At 58.2% G+C, this 21,906-nt stretch overlaps 1 protein-coding gene across 1 annotated transcript; it reads left to right on the forward strand.

Annotated features, from left to right (window-relative positions):
* The first annotated feature begins 8,019 nt into the window (after positions 1 to 8,019).
* Positions 8,020 to 21,904, forward strand: ROBO3 (roundabout guidance receptor 3). Its single transcript, XM_065040638.1, is given in 25 exon segments — positions 8,020 to 8,149; positions 10,601 to 10,927; positions 11,561 to 11,718; positions 11,799 to 11,919; positions 12,001 to 12,139; positions 14,127 to 14,254; positions 14,335 to 14,459; positions 14,849 to 15,020; positions 15,108 to 15,316; positions 16,461 to 16,542; positions 16,644 to 16,812; positions 16,899 to 17,075; positions 17,524 to 17,638; positions 17,723 to 17,936; positions 18,009 to 18,121; positions 18,194 to 18,365; positions 18,756 to 18,941; positions 19,024 to 19,308; positions 19,389 to 19,551; positions 19,669 to 19,815; positions 19,893 to 20,045; positions 21,180 to 21,286; positions 21,355 to 21,432; positions 21,503 to 21,589; positions 21,660 to 21,904. Coding segments are annotated over 25 exon segments (3,963 nt in total). The 3' UTR covers positions 21,866 to 21,904.
* Positions 21,905 to 21,906: the final 2 nt, after the last annotated feature.

The following is a 21,906-nucleotide window of genomic DNA, read 5'->3' on the forward strand; positions in this document are numbered from 1 at the left end:
TGGGGTCCCCCCCTGATTGGAATCACCCACCTGGGCTTGTTAATTAAACGCTTTAATTAGGGCTGTGTTGGTTAAACAAGTTGGGGAGGGAGCAATCAGGGGGTGTAATTATCCCTGCCTAATTACGGGATTAGGGGCTGGCGGTGGCGCGAGGCGGCGGGGACGACATTGACGAGGGGCGCGGGGACATCGGGCTCTTTGTCACCGGCTGCCTGTCCGCAGGGGGGTGTCCCCAATGCCACCTCTGCAGTGTGTCCCCAAAGGGCTGTCCCCAAGGGAATGTCCCCAGTGCCACCCCTGTGACATGTCCCCAAAGGGGTGTCCCCGCTTCAGGAGTATCCCCAAGGGGGTGTCCCCAATGCCACCCCTGTGACATGTCCCCGAAGGGGTGTCCCCAATGCCAGCTCTGCAGTATGTCCCCAAGGGTGTGCTCCTGCTGCCACCCCTGTGACATGTCCCCAAAGGGGGACCCGCTGCCATCATGTTCCCATAGGGATGTCCCCAATGCCTGCTCTGTGACATGTCCCCAAAAGGGTGTACCTCCTGCCACAGTGTCCCCAAAGGGATGTCCCCAATGCCAGATATGCAGTGTGTCCCCAAAGGATGTCCCCACTGCCACCCCTGTGACATGTCCCCGAAGGGGTGTCCCTGCTGCCACCCCTGTGACATGTCCCCAAATGGATATACGTGCTGCCACCATGTCCCGATAGGGATATCTCCAATGCCAACTCTGTGACATGTCCCCAGAGGGATGTCCCCACTGCTGGTGTGTCCTCAATGGAGTGTCCATGCTGCCACCCCTGTGGCGTGTCCCCAAAGGGATATACGCGCTGTCACTACGTCCCCATAGGATGCCCCCAATGCCGGCTCTGCAGTGTGTCCCCAAGGGGGTGTCCACGGTGCTACCCCTGTGACATGTCCCCAAAGGGATATAGCCGCTGCCACCGTGTCCCCAAGGGGATGTCCTCGCCGCTACTGTATCCCCAAGGGATGTCCCCGCTGCTGCTGTGTCCCCAAAGGGATGTCCTCGCTGCTGGAGTGTACCCAAAGCGGTGTCCTCACTGCCATTGTCCCCAAAGCCAGCCGCGTGTCCCCACGGCTCGCCACCCGTGTCCCCAAGCCCTGGGGGGGGCCACCAGCCCCTTCCCCCTTGTCCCCGCTCCCCCCGGACGGCAACGCCCCCACCCAGAACCTAATCAAGCCCCAATTAAGGGGGCTCGCGGAAGGCGGGGAGAGATGCAAATGAGGTGAGCGGTTAATTAGGGATTGAAAAATTCATTATTCCTGCAGAGCAGCTGATTGCGATGCAGCCCCGCGTCCCCATTAGGGCCATTTGCTCGTGACACGGTGACGGGGGGGCCGTGGGTGCTCCCGCAAAGTGACAAAGGCTTCCGAGAGGCATTGGTGTGGCGAGTTGTGCCCGTTCTCAGCCTCCCAACGGGCTCTGGCCTTGCTGGGGGGACCATCTGTGCAACGAGTTGTGTCTGTTCTCAGTCCGGACTCATCTGTGCAACGAGTTGTGGCCGTTCTCAGCCTCCCCATCGCTTCATCACTGAGCTGCGGCTTTTCTGGGGGGTTTATCTGTGTGATGAGTTGTGTCTGTTCTCAGCTGTGATCACCCCGGTCATTGAATTGTGTCTGTTCTCAGCTGGTATCACCCTGGGCATTGAATTGTTTCCATTCTCAGCCATCCATGCAATGAGTTGTGTCCGTTCTCAGCCGTGGACCACCTATACAATGAGTTCTGTCTGTTCTCAGCCGGGCTCATCCGTGCAATGAGTTCTGTTCTCAGCCAGGCTTTTCCATGCAATGAGTTCTGTCTGTTCTCAGCCAGGCTTTTCCATGCAATGAGTTCTGTCTGTTCTCAGCCAGGCTTTTCCATGCAATGAGTTCTGTTCTCAGCCAGGCTTTTCCATGCAATGAGTTCTGTCTGTTCTCAGCCGGGATCACCCATGCAACGAGTTGTGGCCGTTCTCAGCCTCCCCATCGCTCCATCACTGAGATGTGGCCTTTCTGGGCGGTTTATCTGTGTAACGAGTTGTGCCCCTTCTCAGCTGGGATCGCCCTGAGCATTGAATTGTTTCCATTCTCAGCCACCCATGCAATGAGTTGTGTCCGTTCTCAGCTGTGGATCACCTACACAATGAGTTCTGTCTGCTCTCGGCCGGGCTCATCCATGCAATGAGTTGTGTCTGTTCTCAGCTGCAATCACCCTGGGCATTGAATGGTGTCTGTTCTCAGCCAGGACTCATCCACGTAACAAATTGTGGGTGTTATCAGCTGGGATCACCCATGCAGTGAGTTCTGTCTGTTCTCAGCCGGACTCATCCATGCAATGAGTTGTGGTCGTTCTCATCTGTGATCACTTTGGGCATTAAATTGTTCCATTCTCAGCCACCCATGCAACGAGTTGTGTTCGTTCTCAGCCATGGAAAACGCATGCAATGAGTTGTGTCTGTTCTCAGCCTCCCCATCACTTCATCGCTGAGATGTGGCCTTTCTGGGCGGTTTATCTGTGTAATGAGTTGTGCCCGTTCTCAGCTGCGATCACCCTGGGCGTTGAATTGTTTCCATTCTCAGCCACCCATGCAACGAGTTCTGTCTGTTCTCAGCTGGGCTTTTCCATGCAACGAGTTGTGGCCGTTCTCAGCCTCCCCATCGCTTCATCACTGAGATGTGGCCCTTCTGGGCAGTTTATCTGTGAGATGAGTTGTGTCTGTTCTCCGCTGCGAACACCCTGGGCATTGAATGGTGTCTGTTCTCAGCCAGGCTCATCCACGTAACAAACTGTGGCCGTTCTCAGCCGGGATCACCCATGTAACGAGCTGTGCGCGTTCTCAGCCGGGATCACTCTGGGCATTGACTTGTGGCCGTTCTCAGCCACCCATGCAATGAGTTGTGCCTGTCCTCAGCTTCCCGAGGACACACGGATGGCAGGACAAACAGCTCGGTGCAGTTTTAGGGAAACACCCCCCTGCTCCCCAACGCTCCCCCCCCTACCTTGCTTGGACCAACCTCCCGATCTAATCAAGATAATTAATAATTACCCCAAAAGCTAGGCGGCTGAATCAGTCAGTATAGCCGAGTGTTTACCGCAATTTACCGGGCTGTTCATAATTAACCTCCCGCCTCCAAAACCCGCTGCCAAGAAGAAGTATCAAGTTATTAACAGCCACGGCGGCTAATTAAAACCAAATATCTAATTATCCCAAGATGTGACCATGAGCGGGAAACAGCGGTGATGGATGAAAAGATGCTCCGAGTGCTCTGAGGATGCAGGATGCCCCCGGTACCCAGCAGCATCCTCCCAGTCCCAGCTGCATAGAAAGGGGGGGACACAGGCGGGTGAATTCGGCGGGGGGACATTGTCCCGCCCCTGCCTTTGTCTCCCTTTCAAAGCCAATATCCCGGCCCCAGATGGGTTAATACATAATGCAGACAAGCAAGTAATTGCTTTGCCTTTGTCAGGCGTCAGCGCCGGGTCCCCGGCCCTCTGATCCCCCATTAGCTGCCATGCAAACAAGCCTTCCACCCAATTAAGCCCAGCTTTGATAGACCCTTTCCCAATGATGCGCTGGGCCCAAACTGGAGATTCGCACATGAGCCACTACCTGTTAAACCCGGATTCGGGTTCCTCCGGGGCCGAGCATCCCTGGCCTCTCGGCGGGACGCAGCTGCCGAGCTCTGCCCGGCTTCCCCCGGCCCCGGGCTGATAAATGAGCTGCACAAACTCGCGATTAAAGAGCTAAAAATGGGATGTTAATATACCCCGAGTCGCCTGGCTTGAGAACACATGGGTTTCCCGAAGCCGGCGGTAATGAGGCGGGTTGGGACACCCTGCGATGGAACCTCGGGCCCCCCCGGGGCTCCTGCAGCTGCCAGGCGGGGGGATGGACAGACTGACACCCGTCCCGCCCAGCACCCCCGGGTCACCCCCTAAAGAGTCTCAATCTGCTCAGCTCGAGCGTCTCATTTTGTCCCCTAAAGCATCCGAGTGTCATCATTAAAGTGTCCCGGTGAAATCCCCTAAAGCATCCCAGTTTGTGTCCCTGCAGCATCCCAGTATCATCCCCTAAAGCATCCCAGTATCACCCCATGAAGCATCCCAGTGTCATCCCCTAAAGAACCCAGTATGCTCCCTTAAAGCATCCCAGTATCATCCTCCACAACATCCCAGTACCACCCCTTAAAGCATCCTGGTATTATCCCCTAAAGCATCCCAGTTTGTGTCCCTGCAGCATCCCAGTATCATCCCTTGAAGTATCCTAGTATCACCCTATGAGGCATCCCAGAATAATCCCCTAAAGCATCCCAGTATCATACCCTAAAGATGCCAGTATGCTCCACAAAAACATCCCAGTATCATCCCCTAGAGCATCTTGGCCTTTCTTAAATCTTCCCTATATCACCCCTAAATAATTCCAGTATCACCCAGTAAGGCTTCGCAGTATCATCCCCTAAAGCTTCCCAGTATCATTCCATGAGAAATCCCAGTATCACCCTCTAAAGCTTCGCAGTATCATTCCCTAAAGCATCCCAGTTTGTGTTCCTGCAGCATCCCGCTATCATCCCTTGAAGCATCCCAGAATAATCCCCTAAAGCGTCCCAGTGTCATACCCTAAAGCGTCTCAGCCTTTCCTTACATCTTCCCAGTATGACCCCTAAAGCATTCCAGTGTCATACCCTAAAGATCCCAGTATGCTCCACAAAAACATCCCAGTATCACACCCTAAAGCTTCCCAGTATCACCCCTTGAAGCATCCCAGAATAATCCCCTAAAGCATCCCAATATCATACCCTAAAAATTCCAGTATGCTCCACAAAAACATCCCAGTATCACTCCATAAAGCTTCCCATAGAGCATCCCAGTATCATTCCCTAAAGCATCACAATATCACCCCATGAAACATCCCAGTATCACCCCTTAAAGCTTCCCAGTATCACTCCATAAAGCTTCCCAGTATCATCCCCCACAACATCCCAGTATCATCCCATAAAGCATCTCAGCCTTGCCTTAAATCTTCCCACTATCACCTCATAAACATTCCAGTATCACCCCATAAAGCATCCCAGTATCATCCCCTAAAACATCCCAGTTTGTGTTCCTGCAGCATCCCACTATCATCCCTTGAAGCATCCCAGAATAATCCCCTAAAGCATCCCAGTGTCATACCCTGAAGATCCCAGTATGCACAAAAACATCCCAGTATCACCCCCTGAAGCTTCCCAGTATTACCACGTGAAGCATCCCAGCATTATCCCTTACAGCATCCCATTATCACCCCATGAAGAATCCCAGTATCACCCCCTAAATCTTCCCAGTATCATTCCCTAAAACATCCCAGTACCATCCCCTAAAGCATCTCAGCCTTTCCTTACATCTTCCCAGTATCACCCCCTAAAACATTCGTGTCATACCCTAAAGATCCCAGTATGCTTCACAAAAACATCCCAGTATCACACCCTAAAGCTTCCCAGTATCACCACATGAAGCATCCCAGAATAATCCCCTAAAGCATCCCAATATCATACCCTAAAAATTCCAGTATGCTCCACAAAAACATCCCAGTATCACTCCATAAAGCTTCCCAAAGAGCATCCCAGTGTCATCCCCTAAATTATCTCAGTATCACCCCCTAAATCTTCCCAGTATCATCCCCCACAACATCCCAGTATCATCCCATAAAGCACCTCAGCCTTTCCTTAAATCTTCCCACTATCACCTCATAAGCATTCCAGTATCACCCCGTATAGCTTCCCATATCATTCTCTAAAGCTTCCCAGTATCACCCCATAAAGCATCCCATTATCACCCCATGAAACATCCCAGTATCATAAAGCATCACAGTATCTCCCCATGAAACATCCCAGTATCACCCCATGAAATATCCCAGTATCATCTCCTAAAGTTTCCCAGTGTTATACCCTAAAGATCCCAGTATGCTCCACATAAACATCCCAGTATCACCCCATGATGCATTCCAGTATCACCCCCCTTTTTCCCTCCTCCCCCCTCCACAACCTCTATAAATATTCAAAAAGCCGCATTTTCTGGCAAACGGGGGCTCCCGGGGGGTATGTTAATAGTAACGGGGCTGGAGGGATTTTAACCCCCCCGGCACCAGCACTGGGTGGGGGTCCCGGCCGCTCGTTTGCCCAAACAAATATCTTGTAGCTCGTCATTACCGCCAGCTCCTTTGTGCCTCAGTTTCCCCACCCAGCGATGCCGCAGAATAAGGAGGTGATGAGAATAAGGAGGAATAATTGGAATAATTAGAATAATGAAGTAGAGTGGAAGCCCCCCCCTCCCCCCTCCAAATTTCGGGGGGTGCTTTTTGGGCAAAGCCTGCGCAAACAGTCGTTAATCGCTGAATAAAAGGGCAATTAAATGCCCCGGCAGCGGTAATAAATCTGCGGACAAGGAGGCGATGCCCCCATGCGCGCTGTTTGCGCAGCTGATTAACGGGGATGAATTTCGGGGCGGGGGGGGATTATCCGTCGGGACGAGGCGGCTCCTTTGTCTCCTTTCCCCATCCCAAAGCATCTCAGAGGAGATATTGGTGCCGGATATTCCGGCATCACCTCCACTTCCCTCCCTTGAGGATTCTTCAGATAATAGTTGGATAAACCTGTTATTCGATGGATAATTTATTTCTCTCTTTATTTCTTTTCTTTTTTAATCCTGCTGGGGAATCCTCCTGCCCCAGCAGGAGAAACGGAAAAGCTTTGTGGTCTTATTAAATTAATATTTATTTACTTTTGCCATGCCCGGCGATGAGAGGGAGGGATGGATGAATAATGCATCGCACCCAAGACCCCCGGAGTGAAGATTCGGCGTAGCCGGCAGCGCTGGGATCCGGCACATTGGGTGGGATCCGGCACATTGGGTGGAATCCGGACAGCCCCAGGGATGCAGGTGAAGCTGAGCGTTCCAAATGTGCGCCGATGGCCAGATGTGCGGCCAGCGCAGCCCCGGGTTGGGGGGAACACGCTGGCGTGAGATCTCCAGGTGTGTGCCCAGATGTGCGATCGCCCATATCATATTAGCACATCCAGATCTGCGCTGGTGCGAACCAGATGTGCACGTAAGCATCCATGTGCATTCAGGGGTGACCCCGGGGATGCTTCCAGCTGTGACCTGAGCCTTCCAGATGTTGCCCCCAGTGCACATGCATCTCCAGCCAGCCCAGATGTGCTTTTCCGGTGCACTAAATGTGCACATAAAGTACGTCTCCTTCTCCAGCTGTTCTCCAGTACCCTCCGGATGTTCACACTCCCACCTCAGACGTGCATGTTCACACCCCTCCAGATGTGAAAAGCCACACATACCAGTCCCGCTATCCAGATGAGCACCCTTCACCCCATCCTGCCCCTCGCACCCCGATGTGCACACAGATGCTAAACCCCTCTCCTCAGGTAACGGGGTGCATTGCTTCACATATCAACCCCTCCTCATTAATTAAGCGGCTAATTGCTAATTAGAAATTCAGGAGACATCTCGCAGAGGTTCCCACTTTTCCCCCCGCTTCCCGTGTTGGCCGCGCCCCCCCCCCCCCCCGCCTTTACCCTCCTCCGGACCCGGGGGCGGCGCCGCGGGCTGAGCCGAGCTCAGCTGAGCCATGCTGGGCTGAGCCGAGCTCAGCCGCGCTGGGTCCGGATCGTGCATAGCCGAGCCGAGCCGGGCTCAAGCGAGTCGAGCCGGGCTCAGTCGTGCCGAGCCTTTCCGTGCTGAGCAGAGCCGAGCCGAATCTAGCCGTGTCTTTCTGGGTCGCACTCTGCTGAGCCGAGCCGTTCTGGGTCTGACCTTGCTGAGCCGAGCCGTGCCACTCTGGCTCAGACCGTACTGAGCCGAGCCCAGCTGAGCTCAGCCGAGCCGAACCAAGTCGAGCCGAGCTGGGTCGGACCGTGGTGAGCTGAGCCTAACCAAACCCAGCCGTGCCGAGCCGCGCTGGGTCGGGCCGTGCTGAGCCGAGCTGAGCCGAGCTGAGCCGAGCTGAGCCGAGCTTAGCCAAGCCCAGGATGCTGCGGTACCTGCTGAAGACGCTGCTGCAGATGAACCTGTTCGCCGACTCGCTGGGGACAGAGGGCTCCAACTCCTCCCAGCTCCTGCTCAGCACCAACCAAACCATCGGGCTCCCACTCGGCAACGGTACGTGGCCCCTTGTCCCTCTGTCCCATTGTCCCACAGTCTCTCTGTCCCGCTGTCCTGCGGTCCTGCTGTCCCCCGGTCCCAGTGTCCTGCTATCTCGGGATCCCGCTGTCCCAGTGTCCCGCCGTCCCCCCGTCCCACTCTCCCTGTGTCCCGGTGTCCACCTGTCACGCTGTCCTGGTGTTCCTGGGTCCCACTGTCGCCCTGTTCCCTGGTCCCGCTGTCCCCGGGTCCTCTTGTCCTGGGGCCCACCTGTCCCAGGGTCCCCTTGTCCCAGTGTCCCCGATCCTGGTCCTGCAGCCCCGATCTGGAGACCGACCCCCCGCAGACGGGTTCCAGGTCCCCAGATCGTCCCCATATCCCCACAGTGGGAGCTGCCCCGTGTCCCCAGTCTGGGAGCAAGCCGGTGTCCCCCAATCAACACTGTATCCCCCACTCTGAGACCGGCTCTGTGTCCCCAAACCCACCCCCAGAGTAATGATCTCGTGTTCCCAAATAGTCCCCAGGACTAGCCCTGTGTCCTCAAATTGGGAGAGACCCTCTGTCCCCAAACCAGCCCCTAGACCCCAAACCAGGACTGACCCAATGTCCTCAAACCAACACTGTGTCCCCAAACCAACTCTGTGTCCCCAAGTCCATCCCCAGACCCTCAACCGGAACCAATCCTGTGTCCCTAAACCAACTTCACGTCCCCAAACCAGATCCCAGACGCTGAGCCACGACAAACTTGGTGGTCCCAAATCAGCCCCAGTGTCCCTAAACTGACCCCATGTCCCCAAACAAGCCTTGTGTCCCCAAACAAACCCCCTGACCCTGAGCTGGGAGAGAACCTGTGTCCCCAAACCAGCTGTGTGTCCCTAAACCAACCCTGTGTCCCTAAACCAACTCTGTGCCCCCAAGCCAGGAAGGAGCAGGGGGACAGAGGGGAACAGTTGGGGCCAACTAGGGTGGTGGTGGATGTCACCTGAATTTTAAGCCCTTTTTGAGCTTTTCCCCCTCTCTTTGGCTCTGAGTGACTGATCGGGGCGGGAGGGTCCCCAAACCCCCGTGGGCACAGGATGGGGCCTGGCCTGACCCCCCACTTGTCCCAATTAGCCACCGGGCTCAGCTGCGGCCCCCTTGCCCCCCCCCCGCTTTCGTCACCCCCCCCGCTGCTGCCCCATGGGGTACCCGGTACCCCGCAGCATCCCTCCCCGTCCCCATGGCAGCCGCATCCCGTCACCATGGCAGCGCATCCCGCCCGCCCAGGGCGCCCCAAATCTCACCTCACCCCCCGCTTAATGCTCGAGGGGGAGGAGCGCGTGTGCACACGAGTGTGCAAAGGGGGACACACACATGCGTGGGGTCACTGTCCCAGTGACAGCAGTGACACTCGGTGACCACAGGCTGAACTGCACTGGGAACACTGGGCTGTGACAACCGGACCCGGCCAGTTAAATCGCAGCTTTAATGAGTATTAATTATTAATGAGTATTAATTATACCCATGCCCTAGCAGCAGGGGCTTTCCTGGAACAGCCCCACAGACCCAATATGGGTTTTTTTGTGTGATTTTTTCTTTTTTATTATTATTTTTTTTTAAACTTAAAATGAAGGAGTTACCAGCTCTGTGACAGAAAATCATCACTTGCAGGTGATGGAAAAAAATCCCCTTTTTGGGGGAATTCAGCCCCAAGTCCATTTCCCCTGTGATGCCCAGTTAGAAACTGAGTGGAAAAGGGGTGTTACTGGGAGTCGAGTTCCGCTGTTCCCCTGGCCTGTGTCCGAGGTCTGACACCCACTCAGTCCTGCTGCCACCCCATCAGCACACGCCCTGTGCGGGGGGAAACCCTGGGCTGAGATCTGGTCACACTTCATCTCACCTCCTGGTCATCTCACCTCCTGGGGGGACTGTGTGGAGATACATCAAGCTGAGACCTGGCCACACTTCATCTCGCCTCCTGGTGGGGGTTGATATATCAGGCTGAGACCTGGTCACACTTCATGTCACCTCCTGGGGGGTTGTGTCACAGCAAGCTGAGACCTGCCAACACTTCATCTCACCTTCTGGTCATCTTACCTCCTGGGGGGGAAGAACACTGGGCTGAGACCTGACCACACTTCATCTCACCTCCTGCTGGGGGATACACCACACTGAGACCTGGCCATGCTTTGTCTCCCCTCCTGGTCATCTCACCTCCTGGGGGGGAAGAACACTGGGCTGAGACCTGACCACACTTCATCTCACCTCCTGGTGGGGGTTGATATATCAGGCTGAGACCCGGCAACACTTCATCTCACCTCCTGGTCATCTCACCTCCTGGGGGGGAAAACATTGGGCTGAGATCTGGCCACACTTCAGCTCATCTCCTGGTCACCCAAGAAACCCGACAGACGATGCTCACACCCCCAAAACCCCTCATCCCCACCTCTCTGGGTGACAGTGGGGACATCCCCCGATTTTTCCCCCCAGGCTCCCACCCCCAGCTGGAGGACACCCCCCCCCGCATCGTCCAGCACCCCACGGACCTCCTGGTCTCCAAGGGGGACCCGGCCACCCTGATCTGCCGAGCCGAAGGGCGCCCGGCGCCGGCTGTCGAGTGGTACCGGGATGGGGAGCGGGTGGAGACGGACCGTGAGGACCCCCGTTCACACCGCACGCTCCTCCCGGGGGGGTCCCTGTTCTTCCTGCGCACCCTCCCCGCCCGCCGCGGGAAGCCCGACGAGGGGGTCTACGTCTGCGTGGCCAGGAACTACCTGGGGGAGGCCACCAGCAGGAATGCGTCCCTGGAGGTGGCCGGTGAGTGTCCCCGGGGAGGGACATTGCGGATGATGGGGGTTTTGGGAGGGGGTGGATTTTTAGGGGGTTGCGGGCTCGGTGACAGCGTTAGAGCCAAGGGTGGTGTGGGGGGTGAGGGGTGCGGGGCTGGTGCTGGGGGGGTGGAAAGAAGTGAAAATGGGTGAAAATAGATTAAAAGGGTTGAAAAGAGGTGAAAATGATTGAAAAGAAATGAAAATAACCGGGAATAACAGAACATGAAAATACATGAATGTGAGTGAAAATAGTTGGAGGTAAACAAAAAGAAGGGGAAAATAAGTGAAAAGAAGTGAAAATAGGTGAAATGAAGTGAAAATAGGTGAAAAGAAGTGAAAACAGTTGAAAATAATGGAAAAGAAAAAGAAGTCAAAACAAATGAGAATAACTGAAAATTAAAAGAGGAATATAAGTGAAAATAGTTGAAGGTAAATGAAAAGAAGTCAAAAGAAGGGAAAAGAGATGAAAATAAGTAAAAAGAAATGAAAAGAATTGAAAAGAAATGAAAATGAGAGTAAAGAAATGAAAATAACGGAACATATCACAGCCCAAGGGGCAGGGAAACTGAGGCAGGGCTGGGGAAACTGGGGCAGGGCTGAGGTCCCGTGTCCCCCCCAGTGCTGCGGGACGATTTCCGGCAGCCCCCCGTGGATGTGGTGGTGGCCGCGGGCGAACCCGCCGTCCTGGAGTGTGTCCCCCCCCGCGGCCACCCCGAGCCCAGCGTCTCCTGGAAGAAGGACGGCGCCCGTCTCAGCGACAAGGACAAGCGCCTGACGGTGAGAAAAGGGGGGTTTCCCCCCAAATAGGTGTTTTTTGGGGAGATCAGAGCCCCCCCGCTGAGCCGTGCTCCCGGCAGATCCGCGGTGGGAAGCTGATGGTGACCAGCGCCCGCAAGAGTGATGCCGGCATCTACGTCTGTGTGGCCACCAATGTGGTGGGCGAGCGGGACAGTGAGCCCGCCGAGCTGGTGGTGTTCGGTGCGTTGGGATGGGGGTGTCACTTTGGGGGTGGTTTTGGGGGCACACGGCGTCCCGGCAGGACTGACGAGCTCCACGCAGAGCGACCGGTGTTTGGCAAGAGGCCGCAGAACCAGGCGGTGCTGGTGGAGGGGACGGCGGAGTTTCCCTGCGAGGCACTGGGGGACCCACGGCCAGTGGCACGGTGGCGCAAGGAGGAGGGGGAGATGCCACCGGGAAGGTAAGGGGGGGTGAGGGGCTGGGGGCTGCGGTGCAGCCAGGGGCATTGTCGCATGCTGGCCTTGCATGTTCAGAGCATCATGCATCCCTGTTGCACCCTGTGTCACCGTGGCAGCGAGTAGCCCCATCGCATCCTGTATCCTGCATCCTCATTGCATCCCGCATCCCTGTTGCGTCACATGCCACATCCCTGTTGCATCCGGCATCCCTATGGCAGTGAGTATCCCCAATCGCATCCTGCATCCTCACTGCATCCTGCATCCCCATGACATCCTTCATCTCCATCACATCCTGCATCTTCATCCCATCCTGGATCCTCAGGCTCATCCTGCATCCCCATTGCATCCTGTATCCCTGTCACATCCTGCATCCACGTCACATCCCACATCCCCATCACAACCTGCATCTTCAATGCATCCTGGATTGTTGTAGCATCCTGCATCCCCATGGCAGTGAGTATCTCCACTGCATGTTGCATCCTCCTCACATCCTGCATCCCCATCATATCGCATCCCCCATCCCTGTTGCAATCCATGGCAGTGAGAATCCCCATTGCATCCCGCGTCCTCACTGGATCCTGCATCCCCATCACACCCGATGTCCCCGTCACATCCCTGCATCCCCATCACATTGCATCCCTGTTGCATCCTGCATCCCTATGGCAGCGAGTATCCCCAATCATATCCTGCATCCCCATCGCATCCTGCATCCCCATCACAACCTGCATCTTCACCGCATCCTGTGTCTCTGTAGCATCCTGCATCCCCATGACATCCCGCATCCCCATAACATTACATCACGCATCCCTGTTGCATCCAACATCCCTATGGCAGCAAGAATCCCCATCGCATCCTGCATCCTCACTGCATCCCACATCCCCGTCGCATCCTGCATCCCCATCACATCCTGCATCTTCATTGGATCCTGGATCCCCATCACATCCCGCATTCCCTTCAAATCCTGCATCCACATCATATCCTGCATCTTCATCGCATCCTGGATCCTCAGCCACATTCCACATCCCCATGGTAGCAAGTATCCCCTCACATCTCACATTGCTATCACATCCCGCATCTTCACCACATCCCTGTAGCATCCTGTATCCTCATGGCATTGAATATCTCCACTGCAGTCCCATCACATCCCACATCCATGTTGCATCCTGCATTCTCAGGGCAGTGAGTATCCCCATCACATCCTGCATCCCCATCACATCATGTCCTGCATCATTACGGCATCTCACATCCCCTCACATCCTGCATCACTGTCATATCCCGCATCACTGCCATATCCTGCATCACCGTCACATTCCACATCCCTATCACATCCCACATCCCCGTCATATCCCACATTCCTGTCACATTCCGCATCTCCATCACATTGCATCCCATATCCCTGTTGCATCCTGTATCCCCATAACACTGGGTATCCCCATCACATCCCCCATCCCCGTCACATCCTGTTTCCTCACCGTATCCTTCATCCCCATCACATCCTGCACCCTCACTGCATCCTCATTGTATCCCGCATCCCCATCACATCGCATCTCTCATCCCTGTCGCATCACAAATCCCCATCGCATCCCATATCCCCATCACATTCTGCATCCTCACTTCATCCCACATCCTCATCGCATCCCATGTTCTCTTCGCATCCCACATCCCTCTCGCATTCCACAATCTCACCGCATCCTGCATCCCTGTCACATCCCAAATCCTCATCACATCACATCCTGCATCCTCACTGCATCCCGCATCCCTGTTGCAGCACATCCCACATGGCCATCACATCCCGCAACCTCGCTGCATCCCGCATCCCCATCACATCCTGCATCCCCATCACATCCCACATCTCCACCGCATCACATTCCACACCCCTGTCACATCCCGCACCCTACCCACATCCCACATCCCCACGGCACCCTGCACCCTCCTGGTGCCCCGGCACCCTGCCGGCACCGTGGCCTGGTGGGGTCCCCATGTCCCCAGGTGGGAGGTGCTGCCTGACAACACGCTGCGGATCCGGCGGCTGCAGGTGGAGGATGAGGGCACCTACACCTGCATGGCAGACAACAGCGTGGGCAGGGCAGAGGCGTCCGGCACCCTCACAGTGCACGGTAAGGGGGATCCCCGAGGGAGCACCCATGGGTGCTGGCAGAGCAGCTGGATGAGCCTTTCTCTCCCCGTGCCATGGCAGTGCCACCCCAGCTTGTCACCAGCCCCCGCGACCAGACTGTCAACCCCGGGCAGAGTGTGACCTTCCAGTGCCAGAGCAAGGGCAACCCGCCACCCGCTGTCTTCTGGCAGAAGGAGGGCAGCCAGGTGTGTCCCCGGCCCTGTGTCCATCCCTGTCACTGTCCCTGTCCACATCCTCATCCTCATTCCTGTCCTCATCCTCATTATCTTCATCTTCATCCCATCCTCCATCTTCATCCTCATCCCCATCCTCATCATTATCCTCATCCTCACCCTTATCTTCATCCTCATCCCATTCCAATCCTCTTCCTCATCCCAGCCCAGCCCAGCCCCATCTTCATCCTCATTCCTGTCCTCATCCTCATCCTTATTGTCCTCATCCTCATCCCCATTGTCACCTTCCTCATCCTCATCCTTATTTTCATCCTCATCCTTATTTTCATCCTCATCCCATCCCCATCCTCATCCTCATCCTCATCCTCATCCTCATCCTCATCCTCATCTTATCCCCCCAGACTCTGCTGTTCCCGGCCCAGCCCCCTCACGCCACCGCCCGTGTTTCGGTGAGCCCAGCTGGCGCCATCACCATCACCGCCGTGCAAGCCAGTGACGCTGGCCACTACCTGTGCCAGGCCATCAGCGTGGCTGGCAGCGTCCTGGCCAGGGCGCGCCTGCAGGTGACAGGGGGTAAGTCCCACACCACCAGAGAACGGGCATGCTCGGTGCACGAGTGACACTCAGAAATCCTGTCCTTCCCCCCACTTTTCACCGTAGCGCTGGTTGAGCACCCACCGCTGGCATCCCCAGGTCCCGCTAACCGCACGGTGCTGCTGGTGGGTGCCACGGTGTGGTTGCCGTGCCGGGTCGGGGGTGGAGACCCCCCAGCCAGCGTGGGGTGGCTGAAGGACGGGAATGCCCTGGTGGGTGCCCAGCCCCGTGCCAGCCTGCTGGAGAACGGCACCCTGCAGATCACCGGGCTCCGGGTGAGCCGGCACCCACCCCTGGGGCACCCGTGGGAAGCACTGCAGGATGGGGGGCCTGGGGGTCGGGATGCTCAGGGTGCAAAGGGAGATGGGTGCTCTGGAAAGTGGGTGCAATGGGTGGTGGGAGCTCAGGTGGGTGGATGCTCAGGTGGGTGGGTGCAAGTGGTGGTGGGTGCAAAGGGTGGTGGGTGCTCAGAGTGATGGTTGCAAGGGTTGGTGGGTGTGATGGGTGGTGGGTGCTAAAGGAGATGGGTGCTCAGGGTGGTGAGTACTCAGGGTGATGGTTACAAGGGGTGGTGGGTGCTCACAGTTGTGGGTATCATGGGAGGTGGGTGTGACGGGTGGTGGGTGTCAGGGGTGGTGGGTGTGATGGGTGGTGGGTGTCAGGGGTGGTGGGTGTCAGGGGTGGTGGGTGTGATGGGTGGTGTGTGCTCAGGGTGATGGTTGCAAGGGGTGGTGAGTGCTCACAGTTGTGGGTATAATGGGAGGTGGGTGTGAGGGGTGATGGGTGCTAAAGTGGTGGGAGCTCAGGGTGATGGGTGCTCAGATTGGTGGATGCAACAGGTGAGTATTTGGGGTGGTGGGCGCAAAGTGTGCTGGGTGCCCAGGGTGGTGGGTGCTCAGAGTGGTGGGTGCTCGGGTGGTGGGTGTAAGGGTTGGTGGGTGCAAGGGTTGGTGGGTGCAAAGGTTGGTGGGTGCTAAAGGAGATGGGTGCTCAGGTGGTGGGTGCAAAAGGAGGTGGGTGCTTGGGGAGGTGGGTGTGATGGGTGGTGGGTACTTGGGGTGTTGGGCACAAAGGGTGCTGGGTGCCCAGGAAAGTGGGTGCAAGGGTTGGTGGGTGCTCAGGTGGTGGGTGCTAAAGGAGATGGGTCTTCAGGTGGTGGGAGCTCAGGGTGGTGGGTACAAGGGATGGTGTGCTCAAGGGGTGGAGGGTGCTCAGGATGATGGCTGAAAGGGCTGGTGGGTGCCCAGGACGGTGGGTGCTGAGGTGACGGGTTCTCAGGATGGTGAGTGTTCAGGGTGGTGGTTAAAATGGGTGGTGGTTAAAATGGGTGGTGGGTGCTGAAGGTGATGGGTGCTCAGGGTGGTGGGTGTTGAGGTGACAGGTGCTCAGGGTGATGGGGCAGGAGCTCTCCCCCCGCAGGTGACCGACTCTGGGCACTACGAGTGTGTGGCCACCAGCTCGGTGGGTGAGACGCGCTGGGGCGGCTCCCTGGAGGTGCAAGGTGGGTGACGGGGACATCACCGCGCTGGGGACGTCACTGTGCCAGGGACACTGTGGCACTGGGGACGAAGCCACCCTACATCTCCCTGCATCTCCCCACAGAGGAAGGATCCAGCCTCTCCCCGCCACTCCCCCATTCCAGTGTCCTCCCCAGGCCACCCTCCACCCCCGTGGTCACCAACATCACCCAGACCAGCGTCACCTTGAGCTGGCAAGGAAACGAGGACAGCAATGGCACCGATGTCACCTCCTACATTGTGGAGGCTTTTAGGTATCTCACAAGTGTCTTCTCTGGCTGCAGGGGTGACGTGGTGTCTCAGTGCCACCCCCTCATTGGTCACTCCTGTCTCCCGACAGCCAGGTGGCAGGTGGCCCGTGGCAGACGGTGGCAACTGATGTGAAGGGTGACAGCCACACGGTGAGCGGCCTTGTCCCCGACACCATCTACCTCTTCTTGGTCCGGGCGGTCAACGCTCATGGGCTCAGCGACCCCAGCGGCACCTCGGAGCCCGTGCGCACCCAAGGTGAGACCTGGTGGGGACACTGGTGGAGGTGGCCATGGACCTACCACCCATGTGTCTACCTCTGCTTGGGGACAATGATGAAGGTGCCAGGGCACCCAGCACCCTTGGGTGCATCCCCACTTAGTGATGCTGATGGAGGTGCCCTGGCACCCATCACCCTTGGGTGCATCCCTGTTTGGTGATGTTGATGGAGGTGCCCATGGACCCAGCACCTTTGGGTACATCCCCACTTGGTGACACCAATGGAGGTTCCCAAGGACCCACCACCCTTGTGTGCATCCCAGCCCAACAATGCCAATGGAGATGCCCATGGACACACTACCCTTGGGTGCTTTCCTGCTTTGTGACATTGGTGGAGGTTCCCAAGGACCCATCACCCTTGGGTGCATCCCCACCCAATGATGCCAACAGAAGTGCCCATGTCCCCACCCCTCTCTCCTGTCTCCAGCAGCCCCCAGCCCCACGTCACTGGGGCCGGACCCCCAGGAGGTGCAGCGAGACCTGGCACGAGTGGCCGTGCACCTCCAGGAGCCCGTGGTGCTGCCAGCGGGTGCCGTCCGCCTCTCCTGGACCGTGAGTGCTGCCCCACACTGCACCACCGCCACCGGGAACCCAGCGCCTAGCGTCCCTCCACCCCATGTCCCCTCATGTCCCCAGGTGGATCGGCCACCGCCCTTCCTGCAGGGCTACCGGGTGCTGTTCCGGTGGCGCGGCGGGCGCTGGGAGGAGGCGCGGGCGGCGCCGGGGGAGCGGGGGCTCCTACTCACCCACCTGCGCCGCGGCCAGGACTACGAGGTCAAGGTCAGGCCCTTCTTCCAGCAGCTCTACGGCCCCGACAGCGCCGTGCGCGCCCTGCGCACCCCCGAGGCGGGTGAGTGCAGGGACGGAGGGGACGGTGGGAGTGTCACCCGGAGGTGACATGGCATGCATGTCCCCTCGGTAGCCCCCAGTGCCCCACCACGAGCCGTCAGCGTGGCCGGGAACGGCACCAGCGTTCGCATCTCGTGGCAGCCGCCGCCGCCAGCGGAGCAGAACGGCGTCATCCGTGACTACCAGGTAAGGGCGGGTGGCACAGCAGGTCCCCTCTGTCTCCCGTGTCACTGTGTCCCCATCATGTCCTCACTCCAGATCTGGTGCCTGGGCAATGAGAGCCGCTTCCACATCAACCAGAGTGTGGAAGGGACGGTCCTGGCGACGGTGCTGCGGGGTCTGGTTCCCGGTGTCCCTTACCATGCGGAGGTCGCTGCCGCCACCAGCGCTGGCGTGGGCGCCCGCAGTGTCCCCATCCCCATCCGCATCGGTGAGTCCCTTGTCACCACAGTTGGGGGTGGCAGGGGTGAAACCACAGTGTCCTCATCTGCATCGGTGAGTCCCGTGTCACTGTGTTGGGGGTGCAAGGGTGACCCCACAGTGTCCCAATCCCCATCCACATCAGTGAGTCCGTCGTCACTGTGGTTGAGTGGTGGCCTTGCAGTGTCCCCATCCCTTGTCACCATGGTTGGGGGTGGCACAGTTGAGTACACAGTGTCCCCATCTGCATCCACATGGGTGAGCACCTTGTCACCACAGGTAGGGGTGTCAGGGGTGACCCCGCAGTGTCCCCATCCACATCGCTGATCCCCTGGTCACCATGGTTGGGGGGTGGCAGGAGCAACAGAGACGGCTCCTCATCACCCCACGTCGCTTGCAGCCCCCCCGGTTGAGCGTGACATGGGGACAGCAGGTGGCACCAGCGTGGCCGAGCGCGTGGCAGCAGTGGCGCGGCAGCCGGCCTTCATCGCTGGCGTGGGCGGCGCGTGCTGGGTCATCCTCGCCGCCTTGGCCGCCTGGCTCTACGGCCGCCGCCGCAGGAAGAAGGAACTGAGTCACTTTGCTGGTACGGGGGGGCGGGTGTCACCCCGGGGACACCCCCATCCTGGCATCCAGCACCCCTCTGCACCCCCCGCCTCTCCCCACAGCCTCCTTCGCCTACACGCCCGCTGGAAAGCAGATGGGCACCGCGGGGTGCCGGCGCGGCCCCTCGTCCTCGCCTCTTTCTGCAGTCGCCTTCCCAGCACGTGGCAGCCCCAGGTAACCCCCTCTGGACCCCCCAAAACCCCTGGAACCCCAACACCTTCCCCCATCACCCCGTCACCTCTCTCCTCACAGGGCGGCCGCCGGCGGGGGTCACCCGTGGCTGGCGGACACGTGGCGTGGTGGCAGCACAGCCGGTGCCTTGGGGACCACAGAGCGATACTACAATGGTGAGGGGGTCACCACGGGGGTGGGGGATGGATTAAGGGGGGTCACAGTAGGCACTGATGGCACCAGTTGTGTTCCGCAGCTGCCGGCATCACCCGGTACATCACCCAGATGGAGCAGTTTGGCGCGGGGGCTGGCGAGGGGCCAGTGTACAGCACTGTGGAGGGGGTTGGTGACGAGCTCCGCACCTTTCCCCGGCCCTTCTCCCAGCATGGGACCCCTTACATCGGGGGAGGACCCCAGCCCATCGATACCCCGGTCCCCCAGGCACCCCGTGGCCGAGCCGAGCATGGTAGGGATGGGTTGGGGGAACATGAGTGCTGGTGGCGCTGTCCCCTCCCTGCATCACTCCTTGCTGCAGGGGCCAACGGGAAGATGCGGGGACACCCAGTGAACCCCCCCGTGGTGACCTGGACGGAGCTGCTGCCCCCGCCGCCCTCGGCCAGCGAGCTCAGCCACTGCGCCCAGGAGGAGGAGGAGGAGGATGAAGAGGAAGATGCAGCCGGAGGGTGAGTAGGCAGGGTTGGGGGACGGGGACACAGGGTGTGCTGGTCCCAGCGTCCACCCTGTGGCCCCCACCCTGCAGGTTGGGGACAGAGGAGTGGTACCCCAGTGAGAACATCCCCTGTGTCACCATCGCATCTTCACCCACCTCCTCCACCGCCACGCTGACGCCGTCACCCCACACCGCCGAGGATGCCCCCCACCTGCGTGACCTCCAGAGCCCCTGCCTGCCCCGGTAGGAGAAGGACCTCGCTTGGTCCTCGTGTCATCAGGGTCTGGATGTCCCATCAGGGTCTGGGTGTCCCATAAGGGTCCAGATGTCCCATCAGGGTCCAGATGTCCCATCGGAGTCTGGATAATCCACCACAGTCCAGGTGTCCAATCACAAATGAGCCACGTTGTCACAGTGTCACCTTGCCATGCCATTGTGGTTCAGCTGTATCATTGGGCTCCATATGTCTCATAGGGGTCTGGATGCCCCATTGGGCTCCAGATGTCCCACTATGGTCCAGATGTCCCATCACAAGCCACGTTGTCACCATCTGGCCCTGCAGTGCCACCATGTTCCAGCCACGTCATTGGGGTCTGGATGTCCCACCACAATCCAGTCATGTTGTTAACATCCTGCACTGCTGTGCCATCGTGTTCCAGCTATGTCATTGGGGTCCAGATGTCCCATCAGGGTCTGGATCTCCCTTCATGACCCATCCACAAGGATGTGCGCTGGCCATGTTGTGACAATCCAGCTGTGGCCTCATGAACATGCTGGGACATTGCCATCCAGCTGTGCAGTCATGGCCCAGCACCCCCCACCATCTGATGGTGCCATTGCAATCCAGCTGTGTCAGTGTGACCCTGGCATATCACTGCAACACAGCTGTGGCATCAGAGGACAGCTGCACCACTGCAATCCAGCTGTACAGTGGCAATACAGCTGTAAGGTGATCCGTCTGTTTATCCACGAGGCAACTGTGCATCCACAAACCAGCTGTGCTATGACCCAGCGGAGTGTCAACGACCCAGATGTGCACCCACAATACATCTGTGGTGTGATCCAGCTGTGTTGCTATCCAGCTGAGCACCTATGACCCAGCTCTGCAGATATCAAACAGCCGTGCTGTGATCCAGACGTGCCATGAGTCAACTGACCATTCACACTCCAGATGTGTTACCACAATCCAGCTGTGCAAATACTGCAGCAGTGCAGTTGCACCACGGCCACACACCAGTCTTTCAATAACCAGCTGTGCTTCAGACATCCAGCTGTGCTCATCCTACCCAGCTGTGGTTTCACATACATCCAGTTGTGCATGTACACGCAGCTGTGCAGCTGTTATCCAGCTGTGCTTCTCCCGATGTTCTTTGCCAGGCCCTCCCGCCACGGCACCCGCACCCCACCACAGGCACCCAGCACCCCACCGAGTCCTGATGCTACCGAGGGCCACCAGCCCCGACCCCGCTGCCCCGCTGGCACAGGTGAGCCAAGAGGGGACATTCTGGGGGGTGTCACCGATCGGTGGGTCTGACGCTGCTGTCACGACCAGGGAAAACCCGCAGGGAGACCCCGAAAAGTCACCCGAAAGCCAAATGCAGGAACTACCGCTGGGAAAAGCAGCCAGGAGGTGAGTGGGGGAACACGGGGGAATTCGGGGGATCTGGGGGGGTTCATCCCTGTCCCCTCTCTCTCCACAGACCTGCCGCCACCACCACTGCCACCGCCGGGTGACACCCCCGGCCCCTCGCCAGAGCACAAGGTCGCTCATCACCCTCCCTGTGGTGGTAAGCCCGGCTCACTGGGGTCTGAGGAGGGTGTCACCGGCGAACCCCAACCTTGTCCCCTCCCCTGCAGACGAGGTTGTCCCCTACAAAGCCCCCTGCATGCCCCGGGGACACGTGTCTGGCAGCTGCTCCACCACGGGCAGCGTCTCGTCCCGCGGCTCCACCAGCTCCCGCGGCCACGGCTCGGGGCGCAGCCGGACACGGGGGGACCGCGGTGAAGGGACCAGCCACCGTCACCGTCCCCCGTGTCCCTGCCCAGGGCAGGAGAAGCGATGAAGCAGAGGAAGAGTCAGTGGCGGGGTTGGGGACATAGGGAT

Source organism: Columba livia, chromosome 24 (genome assembly GCF_036013475.1).
Source record: "Columba livia isolate bColLiv1 breed racing homer chromosome 24, bColLiv1.pat.W.v2, whole genome shotgun sequence".
Lineage (NCBI taxonomy): Eukaryota > Metazoa > Chordata > Aves > Columbiformes > Columbidae > Columba > Columba livia.